The 23,391-nt window shown below is 39.0% G+C and overlaps 2 protein-coding genes across 4 annotated transcripts in view; both read left to right on the top strand.

The window, feature by feature from the left end:
- LOC117414069 (laminin subunit beta-1) overlaps positions 1 to 8,097 on the top strand; it is an 88,549-nt gene extending 80,452 nt beyond the window's left edge. For both annotated transcript variants that reach the window (XM_058999477.1, XM_058999478.1), the window contains exons 29-35: positions 175 to 381; positions 1,242 to 1,386; positions 2,408 to 2,615; positions 3,205 to 3,346; positions 4,427 to 4,603; positions 5,413 to 5,578; positions 6,326 to 8,097. In XM_058999477.1, the coding sequence (XP_058855460.1) occupies positions 175 to 381; positions 1,242 to 1,386; positions 2,408 to 2,615; positions 3,205 to 3,346; positions 4,427 to 4,603; positions 5,413 to 5,578; positions 6,326 to 6,462 (1,182 nt within the window). In that variant the 3' untranslated portion in view covers positions 6,463 to 8,097. The remainder of the gene's footprint in view (positions 1 to 174; positions 382 to 1,241; positions 1,387 to 2,407; positions 2,616 to 3,204; positions 3,347 to 4,426; positions 4,604 to 5,412; positions 5,579 to 6,325) is intronic.
- A 3,139-nt stretch (positions 8,098 to 11,236) lies between these two features.
- Positions 11,237 to 23,391, top strand: part of LOC117412581 (laminin subunit beta-2-like) — a 63,899-nt gene continuing 51,744 nt past the window's right edge. Inside the window, exons 1-2 of one of the 2 annotated variants that reach the window (XM_058999437.1) lie at positions 11,237 to 11,355; positions 11,658 to 11,737. In XM_058999437.1, the coding sequence (XP_058855420.1) occupies positions 11,698 to 11,737 (40 nt within the window). In that variant the 5' untranslated portion in view covers positions 11,237 to 11,355; positions 11,658 to 11,697. The remainder of the gene's footprint in view (positions 11,356 to 11,657; positions 11,738 to 23,391) is intronic. The other variant, XM_058999438.1, reaches the window with a different exon arrangement.

The following is a 23,391-nucleotide window of genomic DNA, read 5'->3' as shown; positions in this document are numbered from 1 at the left end:
CAGAAGCTGGGTCAGGATGGGGTTATCAGACATTTATGATAAGACCCCATATAACCCCATAATAATAATAATAATAATAATAATAATAATAATAATAATAATAATAATAATAATAATAATAATAATAATAATAATAATAATATTTAACCAGTAGTTTGTATTTTTATTTTCAAGGTTTGTGGTAGTAAGAAAAATGGAAATGGCTGCGCTGAAGATCCCTGCGGGGGTGCGAACTGCCGCGATGACTTTGGGAACCGGAAGTGCGGTGGAGGGAGCTGTAACGGCACTCTGAGTGCCTCCGTAAGAGCTCTGAATCTCGTGGAGAGCAAGACGAAAGAGATCGAAGCTGCTGCTCAGGACCTGGACAACATCCAGAAAAAGGTATTCCCCTGCTAATCTAATCAGCATTGAGGGGCAGAACTGAGTGTGGGAGTGTTGACATTTTAATTCAGACATTTGTCTATAATTGTTTCCTGCCAGCTGCTGGTTGGATTTGAAACCATCCCCTTTCATTTCCACCAGCAGCAGAATAAAAAAAACAAGCAAGTGTAATTTTTGGCATAACAATATTTACTGAGCATCCCTTCTCCTTAGTTTTTTTTTTATTTCGCCCTGTGAAATGCTGTATTCTGCTGTTTTTGCATATAAGGAAGCCAGTAGCTACCAAGAACCATTTCCATATCTCCCATCTTTTTATCTCCTAATGGAGCTGATGGCAGCCCCAATTGGAATGCATTACAATCTAGCTTTACATCTGGGTTTCAAAGTGCAGATAATGGATCAGAGCACATGGTGCAATTGTACAGCAATGGCGTTCCAGTGTGTACTAGTTGCTCATATCATTGAGTTACCATTGGTAAAATAGGAAAAAGTTACCACTGTGGTACCATTCTGCTAGCACATTGCAGCTGCCCTTGTGCTGCCATTGCCCCCTTTGTACATTGCTATTGAAAATGGTAAGGGCTGTCATTTTTGGTTTGAATGCTTTTATTGTCTGATTATAGAGGGAAACGTTTTTCATCTAGAAGAACTGCATGTCCGCTTGTGACGAATCAATTCAGAAAGCTCTCATTTTGAATGGTTTGGGATGTATGTTTTAATTGAACTGCGGTCTGTGGTGTTAATGTTTTTCTGCTGATGTTGTCCTGCCAGGACCATGGAGGCGTTTACCTCTGTGGTTCTTCCATGGCATAGTAAACACACAGGAACCCTCTCTATTGATGCATTGTTGATGTTTGCAGCTTCAGGATGTTGCAAAACTGACTCAGGACATCAAAGCCCAAGCAGAGGGGACCCTCACCAAAGCACAGAGGACCAAGGATGAAATTGTGAGCTCCAACCAGAAACTCAGAGAATTCATCCAGAAGATTAGAGACTTCTTGACTGGTCAGATCATCTATATGTTTAATAGGGAAGCTGGCTCTTCTAAGCAAAATAATATAGATTGTAATGTACTGAAACAGTACATGACATTTTCACATATATTCATAAAAAGCATATTTCCCTTTTTATCTAACAGGTGACTGCATTCTGCATGTGTGTTAATCAATTCAATTGCAATGCCCTCTAAAGGTACCATGTGCTGGCAGCATACAAGCAGTACTCTATATTAAGAGCCTATATACGTTCTCTATTCTTAATGATTATAGAACAACTAGACACTGCTTTCCTATTGTTTTCAATGGAGATCAACCTTCTGTTATAACAGTAACTGAAAAGATGACACTAATTAAAGACATCTGCTTTAAAAGCACTGCTTAGTAATGAAACGCTTGAGTTCTGCTCTCAAAATGTTACCTCTTTCAGTGGACTACTATGAGTATTTTAGACAAAGAGGTAAATAAGTAACTTTAAAAAGTTCTAGTGTAATAGCGATAATGCCATAGCTGTTCCTTGGTCACCTTCCAGTCTTGGGTTTTATTGACTCAGGGCTCCATTATTACCTTGTAACACACCACAGCAATGCCGTTATCCCTTTATAGAAAGACTGTCATATCAACAGCTTTGTATTTATACTTTACATCACAGTTAATATTACTGTAAGTCATTATGTTTACATTTACATTCAAAATAAATCATGCAATCCCAAGAACTTTCTGGTGGCTGTATCTCACAGATATTATTAGTGATCATTATCTAGATGATTTCTATTATTACATTTTGGGGTGAGCATAACTTGACGTGCCAGATAGGAGGTATTTGAAGTTTATGTCTTTGTGAAAGCACAAGTAAGATTAATAATAGTTAGGGGTGGTGGTTGTTTACATCATTAAAATGAACCACGTTGTCTTTCTTGTACTGAGGTGACAAGAAAGAAAAACAAGGTGATCAGTCTAAACACAATCGAAATTGTACCTACAAAATACATCTGCTGTTTGTGTAACCCGGTCTGACTTTGTTATTGCAGTGGATGGAGCAGACCCCAAGGATATCGAGCTGGTGGCCAGGCAGGTTCTGTCCATCTCACTCCCTGTGAGCGCCAGCAACCTCACCAAGACCATCCAGGAGATCAAGGAGTGCATGGTGAACCTGAGCGACGTCAACGCGGTCCTTAACGCCACGGCCCAGCAGCTCACCATCGCTCACGAGCTTCTGGAGAAGGCCAAGGATGCCAAGTATGTTCCTTCAGTCTACAGCCAATCGAAATACAGTGCAAATCAAGTGCATTCCCTGTAATAGAGGAGACATCTAACCCTATCCTCTTTGAAATGGATGCAGATCACTTTTCCTGAGCACAGCATTTGCCTCTGTCACTGCTTTTTAAATCTTTAAATCTTTTGAGAGCCACACTTCACATTTTCAGTGTGACTGGTTTCTGGATGATAAAGACCAAACGCAGTGACATATTGGCTTCACATTCGGTCCTCAACTGTATTCAGTGATTAAAGATCAACTTTAAATACCTGCATAAAAGACTTTAGGTGGCATCAGTGGAACATCCTGCAGAATAAATATGACCTGATTCAAGGTGAAAATAAAGTCTTAGGAAACTAAAAATAAACATGGTAATTTGCTAATGATGGGTAAATGTTTTACAGCCTTTTTCTATTTATTTCCAAAGAAAATCAGAAAATAACTACTAAATAAACTGAACTGGTTCCAGATCAAATCAGTGGCAGATAGAAACGTGGTATCAGAGGCGTGTTCTCGGATATTGAAAACTAGCAGCGATCTTACAGTGTTGTGTTTCTGCTGTCCGGACAGGAACCAAGCAGATGGAGTGGAGAACCTGGTAAACATCACCAAGGAGTCTCTGGACAGGGCCCGCTCCGCCGCAGACACAGCAGAGAAAGAACTGAAAAAAGCAAAGAAGAACCTCAAGAATGTACTGAACCGCACTGCTGGGGTACGGCTCCTCCTTCTCTTCACTGTGCTTCAGTATATACTGTAGCAGCAATAGGATATTAGTATGTTATGACAGATGGTGGAGCTGTTCCTGTAGAGTTCTGATCATGCAGTCTGCCTTCTCGCATTACAAATACTTCTCAGGCAGTTTACATTTTACAGAGATACGTGGAGTTTTAAAAGAAGCACATGTTATTTCACACATGTTCACACTGGCATGGCTCATTTTGCATGCCTTCTTCTAAGGTAGCCTGTTATTTGAGGAAGCAGATGTTTGGTATTTGACCCCAAAGATATTATTACCCTATTTAAAGGAATGTACAAGTAACATATGCACTTCTTTCATTTCGGCTGTAATTCACTACAGTATGCTGAAAAATGATGGCAACAGTCCCATATTTTTAAAGACCATTTTGAATGTTTGCAGACAAAAAAACAACATTAGTACAAAAATGTAATTGCTCATTTGTTTAATAGTAAATTAATAGTAATGAAAGGCCAGTGGTAAGCCCGTGCAGTGACAATAGCATCTGCTTTCTGAGCACTGACATGAAGAGCTCAAGGTTTTCAGAGGGTGTACCAGAGGGGGTTACTTGAGCTTACTGGGGGTCTGCAGTGGTCACACCTACAGTAGGAAGCAGAACTCCAGTAGGGCATGCAAACTTAATGTTGGTGTGAGGACACTGTTAGACATTTAAGTCTTAATAATGAATGTCAACCCTATAAAAGTTTACCACAGTATTTTTGCAGTTTTACCATGCCTCTTCAATGGCTATACTCTGCATTTACCATAGTTTACAATGGTTTGTCATGTTTATTAACATGCTTTATCATACCTCGCTATTCTTTACAATGCTTACGTGCCTTTGCTTTACCATGCTTTCACTATGTTTTATTACACTTTGCTGTGCTTTTACTATGGTAAATTTTATAAGGGCATACACACAAATTCATGTTTGTACTGCTTATTAATGGTGACATTACATTGACTGAATATCTCTTTTCTAATTCCTATCTCCAAGTCACATAACCTCTCCTCTAGAGTGGGTTTCTATTTTGATCTTCTCCTCGATAATTACAGCTCACAAGCAAGCTCAAAGGCATTGAAGATAAACAGATGGATGCCATGATGCGATTGGCTAACCTGTCCAAGCAGGCGGGGTCTGTGCGCGACAAGACGGAGCAGAACCGAGTGATGGCTGAAGAAGCCAAGACCCTATCGGAGAAGGCAACCGAGGCAGCAACGGGGCTGGACAAGGTCAGATTCCATCCCACATGGGGTTTATATTCCTCTTCCTAATGAAAAGAGCACATAGTATGGGTTGGCTTATCCCACTGCCTCTCAACCTGTTTATGCCAGTTTCCTCCCAGTGCTACATGTCAAAATAATAAAAGACATTTCTTGACAAATGTTTCAACAAGAAGTCTTTTCAATGCCTTCACTGAGAAAGTTTATTTTAGTGTTAATAGTATGCCAGCAAGTGTTGATAGTTATAGTCTGTCCTGCAATAAGATATAATTCCTTAGTGTTTTTACACTGTATCATTCCATAGTTGGGCATTCTAGGTACTTTATCAAGTTATGCATTGTTGACATACCATTTTGTATACGTTCTCCAGAGGTAGTTTTAGGACTATTACGTTTAGAACCTTCTTAAATATGTAAAAGGTATCCGACGTGCTCACCTGGTAAAGGCATGTGGTGTGCAGGATGAGTGATAGTCAGGGAAAAGCAGGTTTGCCTTGTGGCTATGCAAAATTGCTGCTCTTCACAAGGAATGTGCATTGGTCATAGCACTCCCACGGGTTTGGGAGGCAAAATTGGCAGGGACTGCAGTGGCTCCTACTGGACCAATGAGCTCAAACGGACGCCTGCAGGGTTGGATTGATGGTGGGATTGTAGGACACCCACTGGCCTTCAGTTCTCCTGAGCTCTTGAAGGTAGGGGGGTGCAGTGAGGTGATATAATTGGACATTCTAAATTGTGGAGAAAAACCAGGGTAAAAATAATTGGGTATGGGGTTTAATGTATTTTTGAATGTATTGGTTTGATCTTGTGCTTGATCAGGATCTAGAGGAGGTGGAGCTGAAGTACAAAGAGCTGGAAGGAAAGGTGGGCGGACTGGGCGATGGAGCCAGCAGTATAGGTAGCGTGACTGAGAGAGCAAGCAACATCAAGAAGGAAGCAGAGGAACTGCTCAAGAAAGCCAATAAGGACATGAAGCAGTTAGATGGTATGTTTAGGCTAATTCTACAAGCAAATGTATTAAGAATGAATAGGATTGATTGAATTCATACTGATGAATCTGACAGGTAATAGTTATGGACATGGATCAATGCCTGTGTTAATCGATGCCTCAAAGTAAAAGCATAGCACAGTGTAATAAAGTGAAGCCATGGCAAAGCATAGGTAAACATTGGAACACCCAGAGAGGTATGGTAAGGGCAGCACTGTGGAGTAGTGGTTAGGGCTCTGGACTCTTGACCGGAGGGTCGTGGGTTCAATCCCAGGTGGGGGACACTGCTGCTGTACCCTTGAGCAAGGTACTTTACCTAGATTGCTCCACTAAAAACCCAACTGTATAAATGGGTAATTGTATGTAAAAATAATGTGATATCTTGTAACAATTGTAAGTCGCCCTGGATAAGGGCGTCTGCTAAGAAAATAATAATAATGGTAAAGCATATTTAAAAAAAACATAGTAAATTATGGTAAATGCACAGTATAACCATGGGGAAACAGCAAAATTACAGTACAGATTTACTGTGCTAAACTTTTATAAGAGCTTCTGCATGAGGTGTGAGACTCCAAACAGGGTATTGCTTTGATTAATAGATCCATGAATGATTAATTGAGACTTGCAAAGTAAAAGTTATATTAATCAATAATCGATTGTTACAGCTCTGCTTGACAAGCGTTTAAGCGACTGAGTAAGAGTATGCATCTTCACGTTTTTTTAATGTTTTGTTCCCCCACTTAGAACTGGAGAAGAGGTTTGGGAGGAACGAGAAGAGGATGGAAGCGCAAGCCAAGGAGCTGATAGATCTGGAGAAGAACATCACCAGCATCAGGAACATTATTCGAAGCAACGTGACGCAGTACAGCACCTGCTCGTAGCCAGGAGAGGAGAAGCAGCCCCCTGTCACCGGACACAATCTTCACCAGTCAGTCAACACCTTTCAACCATTTCCATGACAACTGTTCCTTTCTGGGAAAGGCCTGTGTACTACAAACATGTTGACTGTCCTCTTCTTTCTTAAGGGGTGATAATAACTACAGTTCAGGTCAATGCAGATACCGTGATGCTGAATGCTGTTTCTAAACCTGGCTGAACCATTTCCCAAGGTTTAGATTACATATTGGGCATTTGTGTTTTATTAGGCCCTCACAGCAACATGAAAGCAATATGGAGGTACAGGAATGGGGTAAATAACTCCAGTGATTGAACAAGGTTCTCTGTAGGTCAGATAGCCTGGACATGGGATTTTGGGTTACTTGGTTATAGAGTTTTCTTTAATTCTGTTTTTGTTTTCTCTGCTTACTGTCAACCAGAATGCAGTCAATAAACCCATACGTATGTACTCTTCACCCAGTTTTAATCTCAGTCAGGACTATCTCCTTTTGCCTGAGCCAAGACCTGTATTTGAGACTTTGCATGGACATTTGTTACATTCCACATTGTGTGAACCTAGGTCACAGTGACCTACTTTTCCACAGTGCCTTCTTTTCTGGTTTTGACGAAACTGCAATGTTGATGAGATTGTATGTGGACGTAGATCACGGTGACCTAATTTTACATTGATTTGGTTAACCAGTCTTGTTTAATCAGTTGCAGAAACAGCTGTTTGAATCTGTGCAGATTGCTGCTCTCTGCAGCACCGATACATGCACCTGTTGCTTCAACTGTTTAAATTGGAATGGGCAAATTAGCCCAGTCAGCACCAATCTGAATAATCGAATTAACCTTTATGCTGCTCTAGTACTAAGTAATGTTTTTTTTTCTTCCTTCTGTGTAAACCTGATCTAGGTTATGGGTTATGTTATGTGTATCTATGGCAACAGTATTTGAGTAATTGCAATAAAAACCGTTATAAAAAAACAGTATAAAAATAACAGAATGATTTTTCTGTAATTCAATAAACAACAGAGAGCACTGTGGCTCGGCAGCTGCAGGCTGTTCTTTTACTCTGCAATGCAGTGTCAGGTTATCAATAACAGTGTAGGCTTTAAACTGAATAACAGCGGGGTGGGGGAGGGGGGGGGGGGAGGTAGTGAACACGAAAAGAACCTATGACAGAATGCAGCTCTCATTTTTCAGCACTGGATAAAATAGAATCTATTTTTGTATTGACAGTACTCTACACTTAAAAAAGTAAGCCCTCAAAAAGGTTCCGAGATGCACTGCTGCACACAGTCAGAAATTAAATATATACAATTGGACCCCTGTGTAAATGAGCTGGCCTTATCCCAGTGAGAGAAAATCTTAATAAATAAATCTGTGTCAAATTTCCACAAAGAAACAATAATAATTTAGCAATCAAAAGTTTGGGAATCACTGACCTAGAGGATCTTAGCTGGGTAGCCTTGCTTGAAAAGAAGCCAAACACCATGCCTGTCAATACTGATGTGCCCCCAATATCAGCTAAAATGTGTTCTCTAAATCTGTTATACTAAATAAGCATTTTGTTTCTGAAAAAGATTTGTAAAAACAGAGACCCACACAGATAATAAATATACATTTGATATATTAGACTTCTTTGTTTGTACAGTGTTATCTGTTTCTTTTCTAAAACTGAAAGTATTTATTTTCTGGTTAAAATGTGAGTCAATCTCAATACCTCCCTCCTATCAGGGCCAGCTCTATATTAACACAGTGTATATGCATTTTAATAGCGGTGTGGTGGAAATGTAATTGTGTGCTAATTAGGGGATTATCAAATATCACATTGGAATGTATTCTCCTGTATCATTTTAATAAACATACAGGGCTTCTGTAACATTTATTTCATCACAGAACCATGCAACATTAAAATTTCAGTTCAAAATTCAATCGGGATGTGATACTTCTCTGTCTCCAGTAGGGGGAACTCAATATTCTAAAACCTTCCTCTCTGTTGTGCCTGAATCTCCTCAGGAGATAGACTCCCTCCTGTTAATGCCTCGTGTAGAGGACTATTATAAACTTGGTCATTAAATCCCACTTTTACTGCAGTTACACTTTGTATGCCATCCTCACTCACAGCAGGACTATAAAAGATGAAATTAAACCACTTTTTTTTACATGGGTTTAGATGTAGAATTCTGTTTTCATTTCTGAACATCACAGATGACTCAGACAGTTGAAGGCACATTCATGAAGCAGGTGAAAATACCAGTGACGCTAACTCACAGCCTTGCCATCTCACTGAGGGCCCTTCAGCATAAACACTTTAGACATGAAGCTCCATGTCTCCTTGTGAATGGCAAATAAGGGGTGAAAACACTGTTTTTGTTTGTTTGAAATAACAAATAAAATAAACATAACACCAAATAACAGATTGACACAACTGTATTTGTTTATGGATTTACGTGTGATGGTTGGTAGATTTGTTACACTTAAACACATTTACTTAATCAAACCAAGGCCTCCAGATGTAAAAGGTATGACAGGCTCGTAAATTAGCAATCCTGCCATGTGGAAAACCACATTTTTATCTCTCAGAATAACCGAATAAGATGCTCAGATACACAAAAGAAATACACAGGTCTGAAATATCAATAAACATAACTAACGTAGAATCACTTTTGTTTATTGTTTTGTTACATACATCACATTCTGGTGCCTTACTGATGTATTTCGTACATCCACTAGGGGGCAGAGTGTTGCTGGGGGACAGGTTAATGGTTACACTCTGGTGTACCGGCTGTACTTAAGAGAGAAGACATGTTTCAGAGCTCTTCTGAGGCCACAGGGGTGCTTTAAACTTCTGAGTTTCAAAAAACTACCAGGACGTAATAGCTGAAACAGAAAATGACATACAAAAGTGATTGTAAACAATAGTAAGAATGCATAAGTAAAGATAACTATAGTCTGTGATCGTCAGCCCCCTAGCAAGTTGCTTATTAAGGTACTGAAGCCCTTACATTGTGTATCACATCTTGTGTTAAAACAGCTGTTCTTTAATCAGTGCCTTCCCAGAGGGTCAGTCGTGGGAACTCCTGTCGTTTCTCTTCATGGTTTTTCATGTTTACCACATCTTGAATGTCTTCACAAAACATTTTGTCACTGCGCCGCTTGTGTTCTGAAATACTCTGCATACTGTAATATATTTTCCATTGCTTTGAGCACTGCTATGTTCAGACACATTTCCCATTGCATTCTAAAAATAAATATGATATGAAGAGTTTTGCTTGAGAAGCAAGGAGAACCCATGTGAATGTGGTGTTACTAGTGGTATCAAAAGAAACCTATGAAATTCTGTCAATCGTTTCTTCCATTGACTTTTTGCAAACCTTTCTCATATTATTTGAAATACACCATTGAGTGGTAACCATCAGTGCCATTTATTTCAAGAATGCAATATGTGGTGGATTTCTATCCTTGCAGTTTACATTAACCCTTTTCTAGCCTGCAGTATACACTCCTGTCTACTAATAAACACCTCCAAGAATGTTATATTGTTTTGCCGTTTCGTAGCTTGTTTTATTTTGTTTTAAGTGGATACTACATGCAATGTACTTTTAATAGTGAATTGTAATTTAAAATAGAAAAAAAATGTATTTTAAAATGTTATTGTTTTTTCACGGGAGAGTTTTTAGAATTTAATTACAACTATTAGTAAATAGTAAATAAGAACATAAGAACATTAGAACATAAGAAAGTTTACAAACGAGAGGAGGCCATTCAGCCCATCTTGCTCGTTTGGTTGTTAGTAGCTTATTGATCCCAGAATCTCATCAAGCAGCTTCTTGAAGGATCCCAGGGTGTCAGCTTCAACAACATTACTTGGGAGTTGGTTCCAGACCCTCACAATTCTCTGTGTAAAAAAGTGCCTCCTATTTTCTGTTCTGAATGCCCCTTTATCTAATCTCCATTTGTGATCCCTGGTCTTTGTTTCTTTTTTCAGGTCAAAGCAGTCCCCTGGGTCGACATTGTCTATACCTTTTAGGATTTTGAATGTTTGAATCAGATCGCCGCGTAGTCTTTGTTCAAGACTGACTAGATTCAATTCTTTTAGCCTGTCTGCATACAACATGCCTTTTAAACCCGGAATAATTCTGGTTGCTCTTCTTTGCACTCTTTCTAGAGCAAATAATAAGGTGTTTTTTTAAGTTCTAATTAATTAAGACGTGGATAACTTCAATATAAAATAATGAAAACTACACATCATACATCTGACTAACTACGTTTTTTTTTTTTTTAGCTGTACCTGTTGAGCCGACCCGGGGAGGTAAAGTATTTCATTGTGCAGATCAGGGGGCCTTTTCAGTTTGCACATTCCAGCCTGAGAACGCTGCTCAGACTCAGAGCTCAACTTGGAAGAGGCCATTAGGAAAACCCGAAGTGGAGTTTCAAGTGGCCTGCAACAGGAATAGACACTGCAGAACCTTTACATGGTTTGTGAATTAAATAGCAAAGGACAGTAGACACGAAGTGTAGAGTTTTGTTTTTCACCAATAAGAAAACTCCAAGCTAATGCTTAACTAAAAAAAAAAAAAAAAACTAAACAAACAAAAACAAAACAGCAGGAAAACTATTATCTAAAGTAAAATGCAGGCTTTAAAAAAAAACCCTGAAAAGCAATAGGCTGTATTAAATGTTTAGTGACGTCTGTGAACAGGAGCCACGAACCTTAAATCACTCAAAGCTCTTGATATCCCCCTTTCTCATCAGTCCCATCCGTAAGATCCATCACATAGCTTTCATTTTACAACTTTTGCTCTCAACTTTTGTCAAAAGTTTTCAGGCACTTTAAATAACAGTGCGATCTGCTTCACTGCAGTTTATAGTCGGGGATACGAGGCCCATTGGTAAGTAAGCGTGATGGTTGTGTATTGTATATGTTATTACTAGCACGTTGTGTACATTAAAATGCACTGTAAGGAAGCACACTTTTTTGTGCCTGCTGTTACTGTATTTTCCCAAACGTGCATTTCCCATGAATTGGTTTTACCAAGTTGCAGGGGTTTTTTTAAGTTAAAAAGCTTAAATACCTTTTTTCTTTAGCCTAAAACAACTTTTCAGAAATGATTTTACTTCCAGAGGGCTGTGATCAGTTTCAATCTTTTGTAAGGTTTTTCCACTGATTGACGAGTCCTTTTTTATATTTCAGGTTTTAACGGGAACATAGGTTTATATATAACAGCACGTTTATGAAAGGCATGAGGGAGATACTCTTATTATTATTATGTGGTAAGTACAATTATTATTAATACATCAATTTAACGTAGAGGGAAGTGCTGCAATGACTAGTCTTGGAAGCGGTAGATTTCAGTTGATGTGTGTGTTCACCTGACAAAAATAAGTCCTGCGTTTCCTTTGCTTTATATAATAATAATAATAATAATAATAATAATAATAATAATAATAATAATAAACAATGATACACATTGTGTTTTTGCATGGATAAAATGTAAACGTAGAGTTACTTTTCCCGTAAAAGCAGTAGGTTATTGTAGGGCATGTAAATGTGCAAAGATGCGATCGATTGCATTTTTGCTGAACAAAAAAAAGAAAAGAAAATGGTTTAGTTTAGACTTGTTACTAACAATATATATTTGTAGGCGAATATATATTTGTAGTAGGCACACAGTGCCGTGTTTGTTGATATTTTTACAAGTGTAATGTTTGTTACTTTGTATCACGCTCGCTGCTGTGTCAAGTCGATGTACTTTGATTATTATTTTTATTAGGGTTTTTTTTAGCAGCATTAATCACAACCGATGCTAGTCCTATTGCTTGTTTAATTTCAAAAGGTTTGTAAATAGCCTACAACGTATTACATTTTTAAAACTCTTAGCTATAGTGAATATGTGATTTTTGTATACCATATGTATAAACTCGTTGTCTAATACTTTGTATTAATAGTGCATTACTAAGGTAGTATACTAATACACAGATTGGACTAGGTGGAAGACATTAATCCTCAAGTAAATTCTGTTACCATTATGTGTTTTAGCCGAATTGTAGCAGAATTTACAGTTGAGTCTATGCTTCTGTCAGGACTTGGGGCTATTGTGTGCCCTGGAATGCAGTCCCAGTCACAGTATGCAGTAGATTCTAATATAGAACCCTTGATTCCTCTTCCCTGAATAGCATCTATCATGTTCCCTAACCCTTTCCTCACACCCTCTATATATTACATGCTTAACTTTAAATACTCAAATGTACAATCTAATATGACTAAGGGTCAAGTAGACAAACTTGTGTGTAAGCTAGTCCTAACCCCCTGTCACTCCCAGATTGTTGTTATGTTTGAGTTTTATCTGGAGGTGCTGAATACTCACTTCTGTTGAACAAAGCGTGACAGTTTTCAACAGAATTATAACAAGTCACCCACATGTAAATAGCAGTATTACTACAAGAATACTGCCTGAATGCCAGGGTGCAGTATGTTATAGCTTAGACCAAAAAGGTTTTTTGTTTTCTGTGACTAGCAGTTTAACGCTTGGTGGTTTTCAATCTTTGCAGAGCTTAAAAAATATCCAGAGTGTCTTGTCTGATGAAGGAGCGCTCAGCTTCAGAAATTCCAGTGTTCACTTTTACACCATGGCATCTGTCCTTAAGGAACTGTTTTTAACAGAGACAGTTTGGTATTCATAACCACACAACAGGGCAGTATGTATGGACATTCTTTAGCACAGATTCTTCAGTGGATCAGAATCACAAGACCTTATGTGTGACGCAGTGTCATTACCTACAAGATAATTGACTGTGGTAACACCAAAGGCCAGTTAGTAGAGTGACTGTAGAATGGCTGTACAGTATAATGCTACAGCATAATCTTTTTGTAAATGGTCATTCTTAAAATGTGGTTTTAGGTATAGTTTTTTTAATTTGCTGTTAAAGCAGAGAGTATCTACCATAGGATAATGAACTACTCAGAACCTGCAGCTGAGACAATCCATGAGGTTTATAAATATGTTTCAAGCTGATTCCAAATGTTACAGGCATGGATATTTGAATGGGTTACGCTGTTTGAAAGCTGCACAGACCCCTGTTAAGCAGGCTTTGAAATGGATGGACACACTCCAGCACAGATGCGTTGAAGGTGAAAAAGAGGCCCTCGTTTCTCAGTGAATCTTCAATGTTTACAATTATTATTATCTGTTTGGATACAGCCTTGCCCTGGATTCTCTCCTGTACTTGTCACAAATTAAACAGAGAAGTGCAATGCAATGTTATTTACAGCCCAAGCCCCAGATGCCTCTTAGAAGGAGTTATTATTATTCTCAGCTCTGTGAGCATTTAAACCATCCTCTTTATTTTATTTTTGGCTCGCAAGGAAAGCTTAATGCAAGCCTGTCCAATGATAATGAAGTCTATCCAGCTGCTGGGCTGGATCAAGTTTCCCAAAAGGTTTTTGTTTGAGTTGAGTTTAAACGTTAGTTGATGGCTTTGCCTTTCTATTTAACTTGGCATTGTTTTTGTAGGGTTCTAGTTGTTTGATTTGTACAGGTTGTCAGGGGGTTGATTGGGACTGTACTGACTCCATGACACTTGGCAACAAGATTGTTTGTAAAAGTAAATAAATACATGTTTTTATCAGTGTAAAGGCTTATTAAGGTGTGATTATGTTTTACTACTAAGGGTTCATTTAAAAAGTAATTAAAAGCTAAGGGAGGATGAAGGGTATAATGATACAAACTTGAACAAACTATTTAGAAGAATTAGTAGGACAAAGTTAACTCTAGCCAATACTTTAATGACGAGAGGACATAGTTGGAACTTAAGTGTAGATAGCAGGGCAGAGGGTAGGAGGCACTTCTTCACACAGAGAGTAGTGAGGGTTTGGGTTGGGTTACCTACACGGTAGTCATGTTGAGGCAGAATCACTGGGATCCTTTAAGACCCGACTTGACAAACATTTTAGATGACTCAGCTACAGCACTAGGAACCAGACGAACATACTGTAGATACTGTAGTTTGTAAACTTTCTTATCTTCTTATAAGCTCCTCAATATGCACAATTTGCAAACACACTGTATATTACAAAAAACCCTTCAATCTAATACAGTTTTCAGGTAAACCAGTATATGAAATTGGAAGTATCTTGTAAATGTTTGCTGACTTTCATGTTTGCCTGTGTCTCTGCAACAGTGATTTTTGTATAGAGATTTTAAGTTGTGTGAAAGTTGTGTGCAGCTATTCAGCAACAAACATGGCATAGCATAAAGATCTATGTGACTTTACCAGGAGTTTGTTGGTAGGTTCCAGTGCAACCAGTTCATCCCAAAATACAGTGCATTAACCAACATGTCCTTTTCATGGAATGACCACATTTGCAAAAAACAAAAACACATTGGCCCAAATCACAGAAAACACTGGACAATAGAAACCTATTTCCACTTGAATAATACTGAGAGAGCTGGGCATTGTGTAGCAGGTCAGTCACTGTCTGATATCAACTGAGATGGGAATGGGTCTATACTACTGTAACCTCCGTTGCAACCTTTTGAATTCAGATCCAAACCTACACAATGTGAGGTTACTTATATATGGCTAGATACGGTAAATTGCTTTTCAGCGGGCTTTCTTTAATCCCTGCTTAAATACAGTGCAGACAAAGATGACTTAATCATTGTTGAGATTAATGCATGCAGATGAAAGAGACGAGGGTGGCTTGTAAGAGGCGTGTGAGCCTTGGATCCAAGTCAAGAACATATCCATTTTATTCAACCACATCTCCTTCAGGCAATTCCATTTGGCTTCTGGTCTTCTGATGTTTAGCAAATGGAACAACCAGCTTTTACTCAAATCCTTTAATAGCTCTGGACCAGGTGAAAGTCCCCTGACAGTGGAAATGTGAAAATCCTACAGGAAGCGCTGCTGATCTTGGGTGTTGAGCAGCCAGCAATGGAGCTTTTGAAACAATGGGGGCTGTAGAGTGCCAGTGCCCTGAGAGTACAACATGTTCAGGCTGAGAGAGCTGGCAGAGTGAGTTTAGCCCTTTGCAGTCCATTTATTAAGTGCGCGTCAGGCGCGTCAGGTCCAATTTATTTTCACACGCGCAGTTAATTTTAGACGCGCTGTTTAAAAGTATTTTTTTCCAGTCAAACGGGTTTAAAAGGCCCTGCATATCAACAAAGCACTCATTAGGTATCTCCAGCCCCGCCCCATCCTTTCGTTCGCTATAGCTTTCACATATGCTAAGAAATAATAGTCGTACATACCGATCAATCATCTCCGGATCACTTGTTTTATCACCAAACGCCTCAATTATGCGATCCAAGTCATTATTTTATTACTATAACATCTGAAAAAAGCTCTGCAAATATCCGTGATATTCTCTGAGCGCTGATGCACTAGCAGCCAGCTTTTTTCCTTATGGCCGCCGTTATCTGATGCCAGGGGCAAGTATGACTAATCATGAGATACACCCTTTTTTTTTTTCCAGCTTGTCTCGGCTCCTGTCGCTCCCACTCGGCCATTGAATGGTTTTCTCTGCTTTTTCCAGAGAAAAAACAACTAGAAACCCGTTTTTGCGTCTTTTTGATGATGTCGGACAGGGTCCGACATTGGACCGGATAGGAATAATTGCAATGTCGGACCAGGTCCAACATAGGACCGCAAAGGGTTAGTGTTTGTCTGGGCACTCAGGGAATCTGAAAGGAGGGTAGAGGAGATGGCTTTCTGTTGTGGTTCTGACTGCTTACCTAGTGCAAATACATGTTTTAACTCCCTGGGGTACATATTCTAAATGAGGGGCAGTGGAGGCCTCTGTACTGTATGCAATGTGTAATAAAGAATACATTGTAAAGCACAGAGAGGCATTCGAAATCATATTAAAAAGAAACGGTAAACTATTTTAAATGCATACTACAACCCATGGGAAAAGCATGGAAAAACTGCAATCTCACACAAAATGACTGTTGTACACTTTTATAAGAATTGAGGGGTCTAGATCACAGGGACCTACGTATGCATGAGGTAATGTTTCAGAGATGGAAAGTTGGAGTAATAGTGTTTTTTTTTTCTTCTGGGGGTGGATTGATGGAATCTGAAACACTCATATTACGTCATCACCATGGGCAGTAGCATAGCGACCTTCCATACAGTACACTGCCCCACTCATGATTCCACTCATGCCCGGGATGCATCACACTCTTCGGGGTGAGTCTGCAGTTCAGTTCCCATGCCGTTACCATGCTTGACCTGTCAGAGAACCTGCAAAGGAACACAGAGCTACCAGATTAACACAGCTTTGAATCACTTCAGACCTTGTTGCATATGAACATGGGAGGGGAGATTCAATCTTAAAAATACAGCTCTGCTTGACATTGCATAAACTTGTGTTGGCATTAAGTACACCCTCCAAAATGTGTTTGTTGGTTTTAGCCTGATTCTAAAGTTGGCTAGATATATTTTTTCTGTTCAACAAAATACAGTTTTAACCGTTTGCTGGTGTAAGTTTCAGTTTCTGGTTTATTCACTTGCTTCCAGCTTCTGGTATGATTTGTTGGTAATCCATGGATGTGATTTAATATTGAACTGTACTGTGTGCTTGCTGCCTCTTTCATCTAAATTCAGGTTCTTAATACAGTAGACTCCCATTAATCTGCGCTTCGATAATCTGTGTGATTTAATACCGTACATCATCAAAATGTATTAGTGCAGAAATCATCTGATCTATGCGGAAGTGGGTATTCACGTGCTTTATTAGTGCGGAAGTCAGCATATCTGTGCGGCTGTGGACGGTCATCATTTAATTCAATTAAATTGAGTACAGTATAGTGCAAGCCAATGGATAGTACTGTCTTGTAGTTACTGAAACCAGTGACAAGCAAGCAGAAAGCAGACATAAGACTCTTTTATCCTGGCAGCTGAATATGGGGAGCAGTTATGACAATTAAAGATCAGTGACATTTTTAAACCAGCTCTATCTGCCTCTGAACAACGCTGATTATGTACAGTATATATTTTGACCGTTGTTGGGACGCTGTATTTTATTTGTATTATTGCATTTTTGGAGTTTTCAATTGATAAATTTCCTAAACAGTAAACTCAATTTCGGCTAATCCGTGTTTTACACTAATTCGGGCTCAAATCGGTCCCAATCTGCACGGATTAACGTGGGTCTACTCTAGCAGTGTTTGTAAACCCGTGCGTCTCTGCATGTATTCAGCAGAATTATTGTTTGTATTAATGAACAAAGATATTACTTACAAGTTTCCCATCGTTGTACTATGTTTTTTAATATGCTTTACTGTACCCCTCTGAGCTTTACAGTGCTTACCTATGTTTAACCATGCTTTCACTGTGCTATATTACACTTTGCCATGCTTTTACAGTGGTTTATAGGGGACAGTTTCATGACTTCTCCCATAAACACCAAGTCTTGAATGCTTGTGAAATTCAGATTATTTTTTTATTTAAATGAAGGTGTACCTGGCCCTGTGTTCCTGATCATTAAAGTACAACACAGCAGGTGTCTCCTTTTTTCCACAATTCATTTTGAAACCAGGTGGTTTTCTGTATCGCACAGCTGTTCTCCTCAGCAAATTCGTGGTTGTTCTTTATCTGGGGAATGTAGCTCCAGCTTCCTGGCCTCCAATTTGTCCAGCCCACTTGGGACAATAGTGTGATGCTAGACTGGTAGACAATAAGGAAGCCCCTTGGTAGTCTCCACTGGTTCTGCATGGTAGAACTTCAAAGCCTTCTCCCTTTTTAAAAAGAGCACCTTGCATAGAATTTGGCTGTCATTGGGTTCTGTGGGCTGTATAAAAAGAAATACTTTTTTCCCATGGTAGCTCTGATAAAACGACCTGCATGAAAATGGGGAGGATTAAAGTAAAGTACAACTAGCCTAAAATCAGCAAATTGAGCTAAGATTTAAATACAGGTTTAGAAATAGTTGGACCTATTTCTGATGGCTGACACTAGAGAATTGTTGGAAAAACACCTTACGGAGAAAAGGCTCCTTTTTTGTTTCAGTTATGATTTAAGAGCTAGTGTATAACAGAGCTTGAAGATGACCAGTGCTGTTAGTCATGGCAGGATCTTGCCTTTTTAGCAAGCAGCTTTCAAGAGAAACATCATGTTCCTCTACTGCTAAAACCTATAATGCCAAAACCACTGCCGCCCCCACATAACTCCCAATAGAGACATTTGGAAAATTACAGTAAATTCTGAAGTTTCCTGTGTAATCACAGATCCCTCAAGTATTCCTCAAGTATTAATAATCTGACTTTCCATACAAACAGATTAATCTGTGATTTTAATGAGCTGTGGCTTTACACTTGGCAATAATTGCTAGTACACACATTGCTGTTGAATTGCCTAGTGCAATATAACGAGCTCTTGACGAGAGAGTCGGAATCAGTATTACCTGCAGCTTTACTACCTGACATCATTTTACTTGTCATTGCAAGATGGCAGCGTCTAAAGAAAAGTGGAGTTTGGATGAGGAGGCTTGATTATTTTAAGTAAAGATTGTCTATGGGACTGTGATTATTTAAAAAATGTTTTAACTAAATGATGCATTATTTTGCTGACAGCGCATTTCCATGTTGAGACAATCTATACAGTGATTGAAGTAAAAGTACAACAACAAAACAAAACAAAAACCGCTACGATGTTGAAGTTACAATTAATTGCTAGCAGCTATGGCTAGCAGTAATTGCTAGCAATAGCTGCCAAGTGTAAAAGCCATAAGGTATTTAAATTGGTCTACGGCAGCATTTAAGATGGTCAATCTCTGTTACTTAGCTTGTTCTGAAGCCCTCGTCATCATGTTCTGCTGTATAGCTTTACAGGGTGTCTTGTCTGTTAATATATTTTACTGAACCCGCTAGGGACATCTTGTACAGTTTGTTTAACAGACTGAAACGTTACTGTTCAATGAGTTACAGTAATTGATGAATATAGGATATGTGAGGACAAACACGTCCAGGAAAAAACTTATTTAGAATGTAACCTTCTTTATGGAATCATTATGATTGGAAAGGTAAGTACCAGCAATAAAGAAAGTAATACCCATTACAAAAGTTATATTATTTGGGGTTAAAAATTGGATGACAGTCCAGAATCCCTGTGGTGTTCCCGACAGCTGCAATGAGTGTATTGGTGAAACAGCTTTCATGGAATTCGCTACTTGCTGTACTTCAATCCTGCACAGGTTTGTGTAGATTTAAATCCAGCAGTTTAGTTACAGATCCTGACCGTGTTTGGAGGATAAAAAGCTTAGTAACTATCCGTACACATGAGCTCTTTCATATATTGGTTATGCTGCTCGCTTGGAGGATTTGTGGTTTCCGGTTGACGCCCAGCCTCTGCCCTGCTACACACGCTTCCAAGTCATATTTTATGATATCATAATATTATCTCATTTTGCATCCTTTTGGCATTTGTAGATTGCATTTTCAAAGCTCTCTTTACACTGTACTTTTAATGTTACAAAACTAATGCTAAATTACTTTTGCCCATAACTATTAAATACTCAATAGTGCTGAATTCAGAAATTCTAAACTTACAAAATGCAACGTTTCAACGAAAAGTCTTTTTTCAGTGTCCTCAAATGTTGTCTTGAAGATACCTTCAATAAAAATACACAGTTGTTTGGTTCTAGTTTGGTAAATATTGCAGAACTACACTCTTTCCAGAGGGAACAGGCCCCCAGTGTTGTTCTGAGTCTGAGTGCTTGGCATGTCTCTCCGATTGGAAGTGATTTCTTCCTAATGAATTAAGCTTGTCTGTGGAGCTTGGTACTGGTGTGTACAGAGGATATTCCGCTTGGCTTGGATGGGTCGGTCACTCCCTGAAATTTCACAATTAGAGCTGAAATTCCTTGTATTAGTGTTGGGGAGTGAAGGGAAGGAGAGAGTGCAACACATACATGGAAACATGATACAGTAATGTACTTCTTTAGATCCTTCTGAAAAGCCTTTAGTTTGATTTAGGGAAGTGTTGCAGTATATAATAGTGTCCTGATTTGACCTGATTTGTATCCTGCTGTTAGTTAGAACCTACTAGACCCCTTTCATAATGTGTTGTACTATTATAAATCAGTTCTTAACAAATTATCAGGATACACAGTTGTAAAATAAAAAAAGTTTATTAAATAGAATTATAATGATTAATTATAATATTGAGTAAGGCTACGATTTTGCCACAATTTTGTATACATTTCACCGGCGAGGTGCAGGAAAAAAACAAGAATTCACGGAAAGTTCACCAAATAATGTAGTTTTAGTTACATCAACATACACAAGAGCTTTTAAACCGTACACCAAAACCAATAATATAAAGACTACTGCTTTTGACTACTGACAAGTTTAACTGTTCCTTTAGCGTACAAAACTTAGTTAGAGTTTTGCACGATTCTGAAACAGCATGTTGTACATCTCAGGTTGTCATACTTGATTCCACGTCTGTCATCTCACAGGACATCTTTGTAAGACAAAAATGATCTCTCACAATCCACACTGTTAAGCTCAAAGTTATTACAGCCAGGTTTGGAAAGCAATGTTTGAAGTCACACCAAAATTCAACAATGCTCAAGCACTTCATCTCAGACACTGCACTGATGTAGCCATTATATTCGGCATTTAGCCACGGCGTTGTCTTCAAACATGGGAATCGCATCAAATATGCTTTGTGATGATGAGAGGTGAAGATGTTTAGCTTGATTGGGATCGAACACTCGGCATGCCTTGAAAAAATCGTACAGAACCAGTCATGTATGTTTCGATTTTATCTGGGTTTTCAAAAAGCTTTGGTAAGTACATTTTTCTCAGTCGATCTGAACACGGTATGACAGTGATGTTTTTGAGAGCTTTCCAGATAGCTTTTTATCACAGGATTGTCCAGGAGATGCAGTGGAATATTAGTGATGCAGAAAGCCACTGTAAGTCGCTAATGTTCTCCGATGCATTTGTTCTTCTGTCTACAGAAAACCGCTCACTCCCCGTTTTTTTCCAGATTGTAGCCTCTGTTAATGTAAAGCACTGCCAATATGTTTTTCACAGCTTGTTTTTTGTTTGCAATCCACAGGAATTTTACATGCTATACAAAACATCATGCCACCGCTTTTCATCTGACTTCACTCCACAATCATCCTTAGCACTGATGGACTGAATGGCCTCTTCTCATTTGTATATGTTCTTATGCTCTTATGACACTAACACACTGGAATGTAAATTCTTCTTTAAAACTGTTTCCCTGCCCTGTGTTATGAAGTACAGTGAAGACCCTAAAACTATCTTACCACCTGCAGTGTCTGGCTGAACTGGTCTGGGTAAATTAATGAAAGTCAAGAATATAAAAGCCTAGTTAAATAGTTAAGTTTGATAATTTCTTCAGATTTTAAATGCATTACACTGTTCGCACGTACACTGAAAACACAGTTTAGCTCGGCATCCCCCTTGACTCTCCTGCTCTGCTCTGTTTGCTCTGAGGTTGTTGGAAATGCAGATGCTTTAACTGACCCTAATCCCATCCTGTTAAACACTGCTAGCCGGCGCAGACAGTTTTAATAACGACACATACCAGGGAACAGCTCTGAAAGAGCAGGTCTTTGTCTATTGTCAGCGCTCTCAGGCTATTCAACTGACAGACGGATTTAGCTGGAATCTGGGCGGGTAGGGGGTAGGGGGTGGGGGGGTAGGGGGTAGGGGGTAGGGGGGGTGCAGACAGTCAGCTGGATTTGTGTCTCTTTTTAATTTAATTCAATTATACTCCCCCAAAAAATATTGAAATATTGAGACATTTTTTACTACCCAAACACTTTATATCAGAATGCTGTCCTGTTTCGAATGAATACATGCTACATGCTCTGATTTGGTTTATAACCATACAAGTGTTGTTCATGCACAGGGATGCCTGGACACTTTACAAAAGAACTTCCTACAGAACTAGATTGAAACAAAAGCCTGATCAAAAAGTCTTCAGCCTAACCATAAAAAGTGCCTCGGTCTCAGCATGCCTGGTTATACTGGGGAGAGAATCTCTGAGCTGCTAAACGATCTTTGGTATCACTGCAACATGCCAAACCCCAGGTTTATCATCACAAGAGAGTAATTTGGATGAAGATCCAAAGTCAAGTATACTGTCTATATTGGTTTGATATCCACTATCAAACCAATAAATTAATCCCTCAAGCAGTATTAACTTAAACTTTACAAAACAAAACAATGCACCCAGCCCTGGAACCCTCTTCCCCATCACATGAGGTTTATATTTCATCAACTCCAGTATTTGTTCCACTTATCTGGAGTGACCGATGGACTGAAAAGCATAGGAGACGTTCGTTTTGTGAAACACAAAGACTGGATAAATCGCATCCTAACCACAGCACTGCAGTCCTGAATTACACTACAGTCCTAAATTACAGTATGCAAATGCAGTGGACAGCTTGTAGTTATAAAAAGGGTTAGGATCGCTGGTTTTCCAGCCACCAGCTTCTCGGATAATTTGACTGCATCAAAGCCTGTAGTTACACAGGAAGGAAAGGTTCAGCATGACAGCTGCTTGTCTGGGGCTGCTCAATTTGTAAATGTGTTTGTAGCTGGAACTGCCACAGTAATTAGGAGAGTGATTGTAGAGGCAAGTTCATTGCTGTGTAGTAGAGTAATTATAGTCTCTGAAGATAGAAACACAAAGACCAGAGAGGAAGTGCATTGAAATAACATTATACTGCCCCAAAGAGGCTTGAGAAGAAGCTAATTTGAGCCGTGATTTATCTAAAATAAATATGCACATTGTGGCTGGGGGACTCAATATACCGTATATTTTGCTATATAAGTTACACATGAGAAAGCGTTGAAATATTGACTGAATTCGTGAGATTGTCCTTACATATAGCACATATAGTAGATTGGGGTGTAACAGTTCAGTGGAGGATACTTTAT

The sequence above is a fragment of the Acipenser ruthenus genome, chromosome 25 (assembly GCF_902713425.1).
Source record: "Acipenser ruthenus chromosome 25, fAciRut3.2 maternal haplotype, whole genome shotgun sequence".
NCBI lineage: Eukaryota > Metazoa > Chordata > Actinopteri > Acipenseriformes > Acipenseridae > Acipenser > Acipenser ruthenus.
Note: the sequence above shows the minus strand (reverse complement) of the source record. Positions and strands in the feature narration are given on the sequence as shown.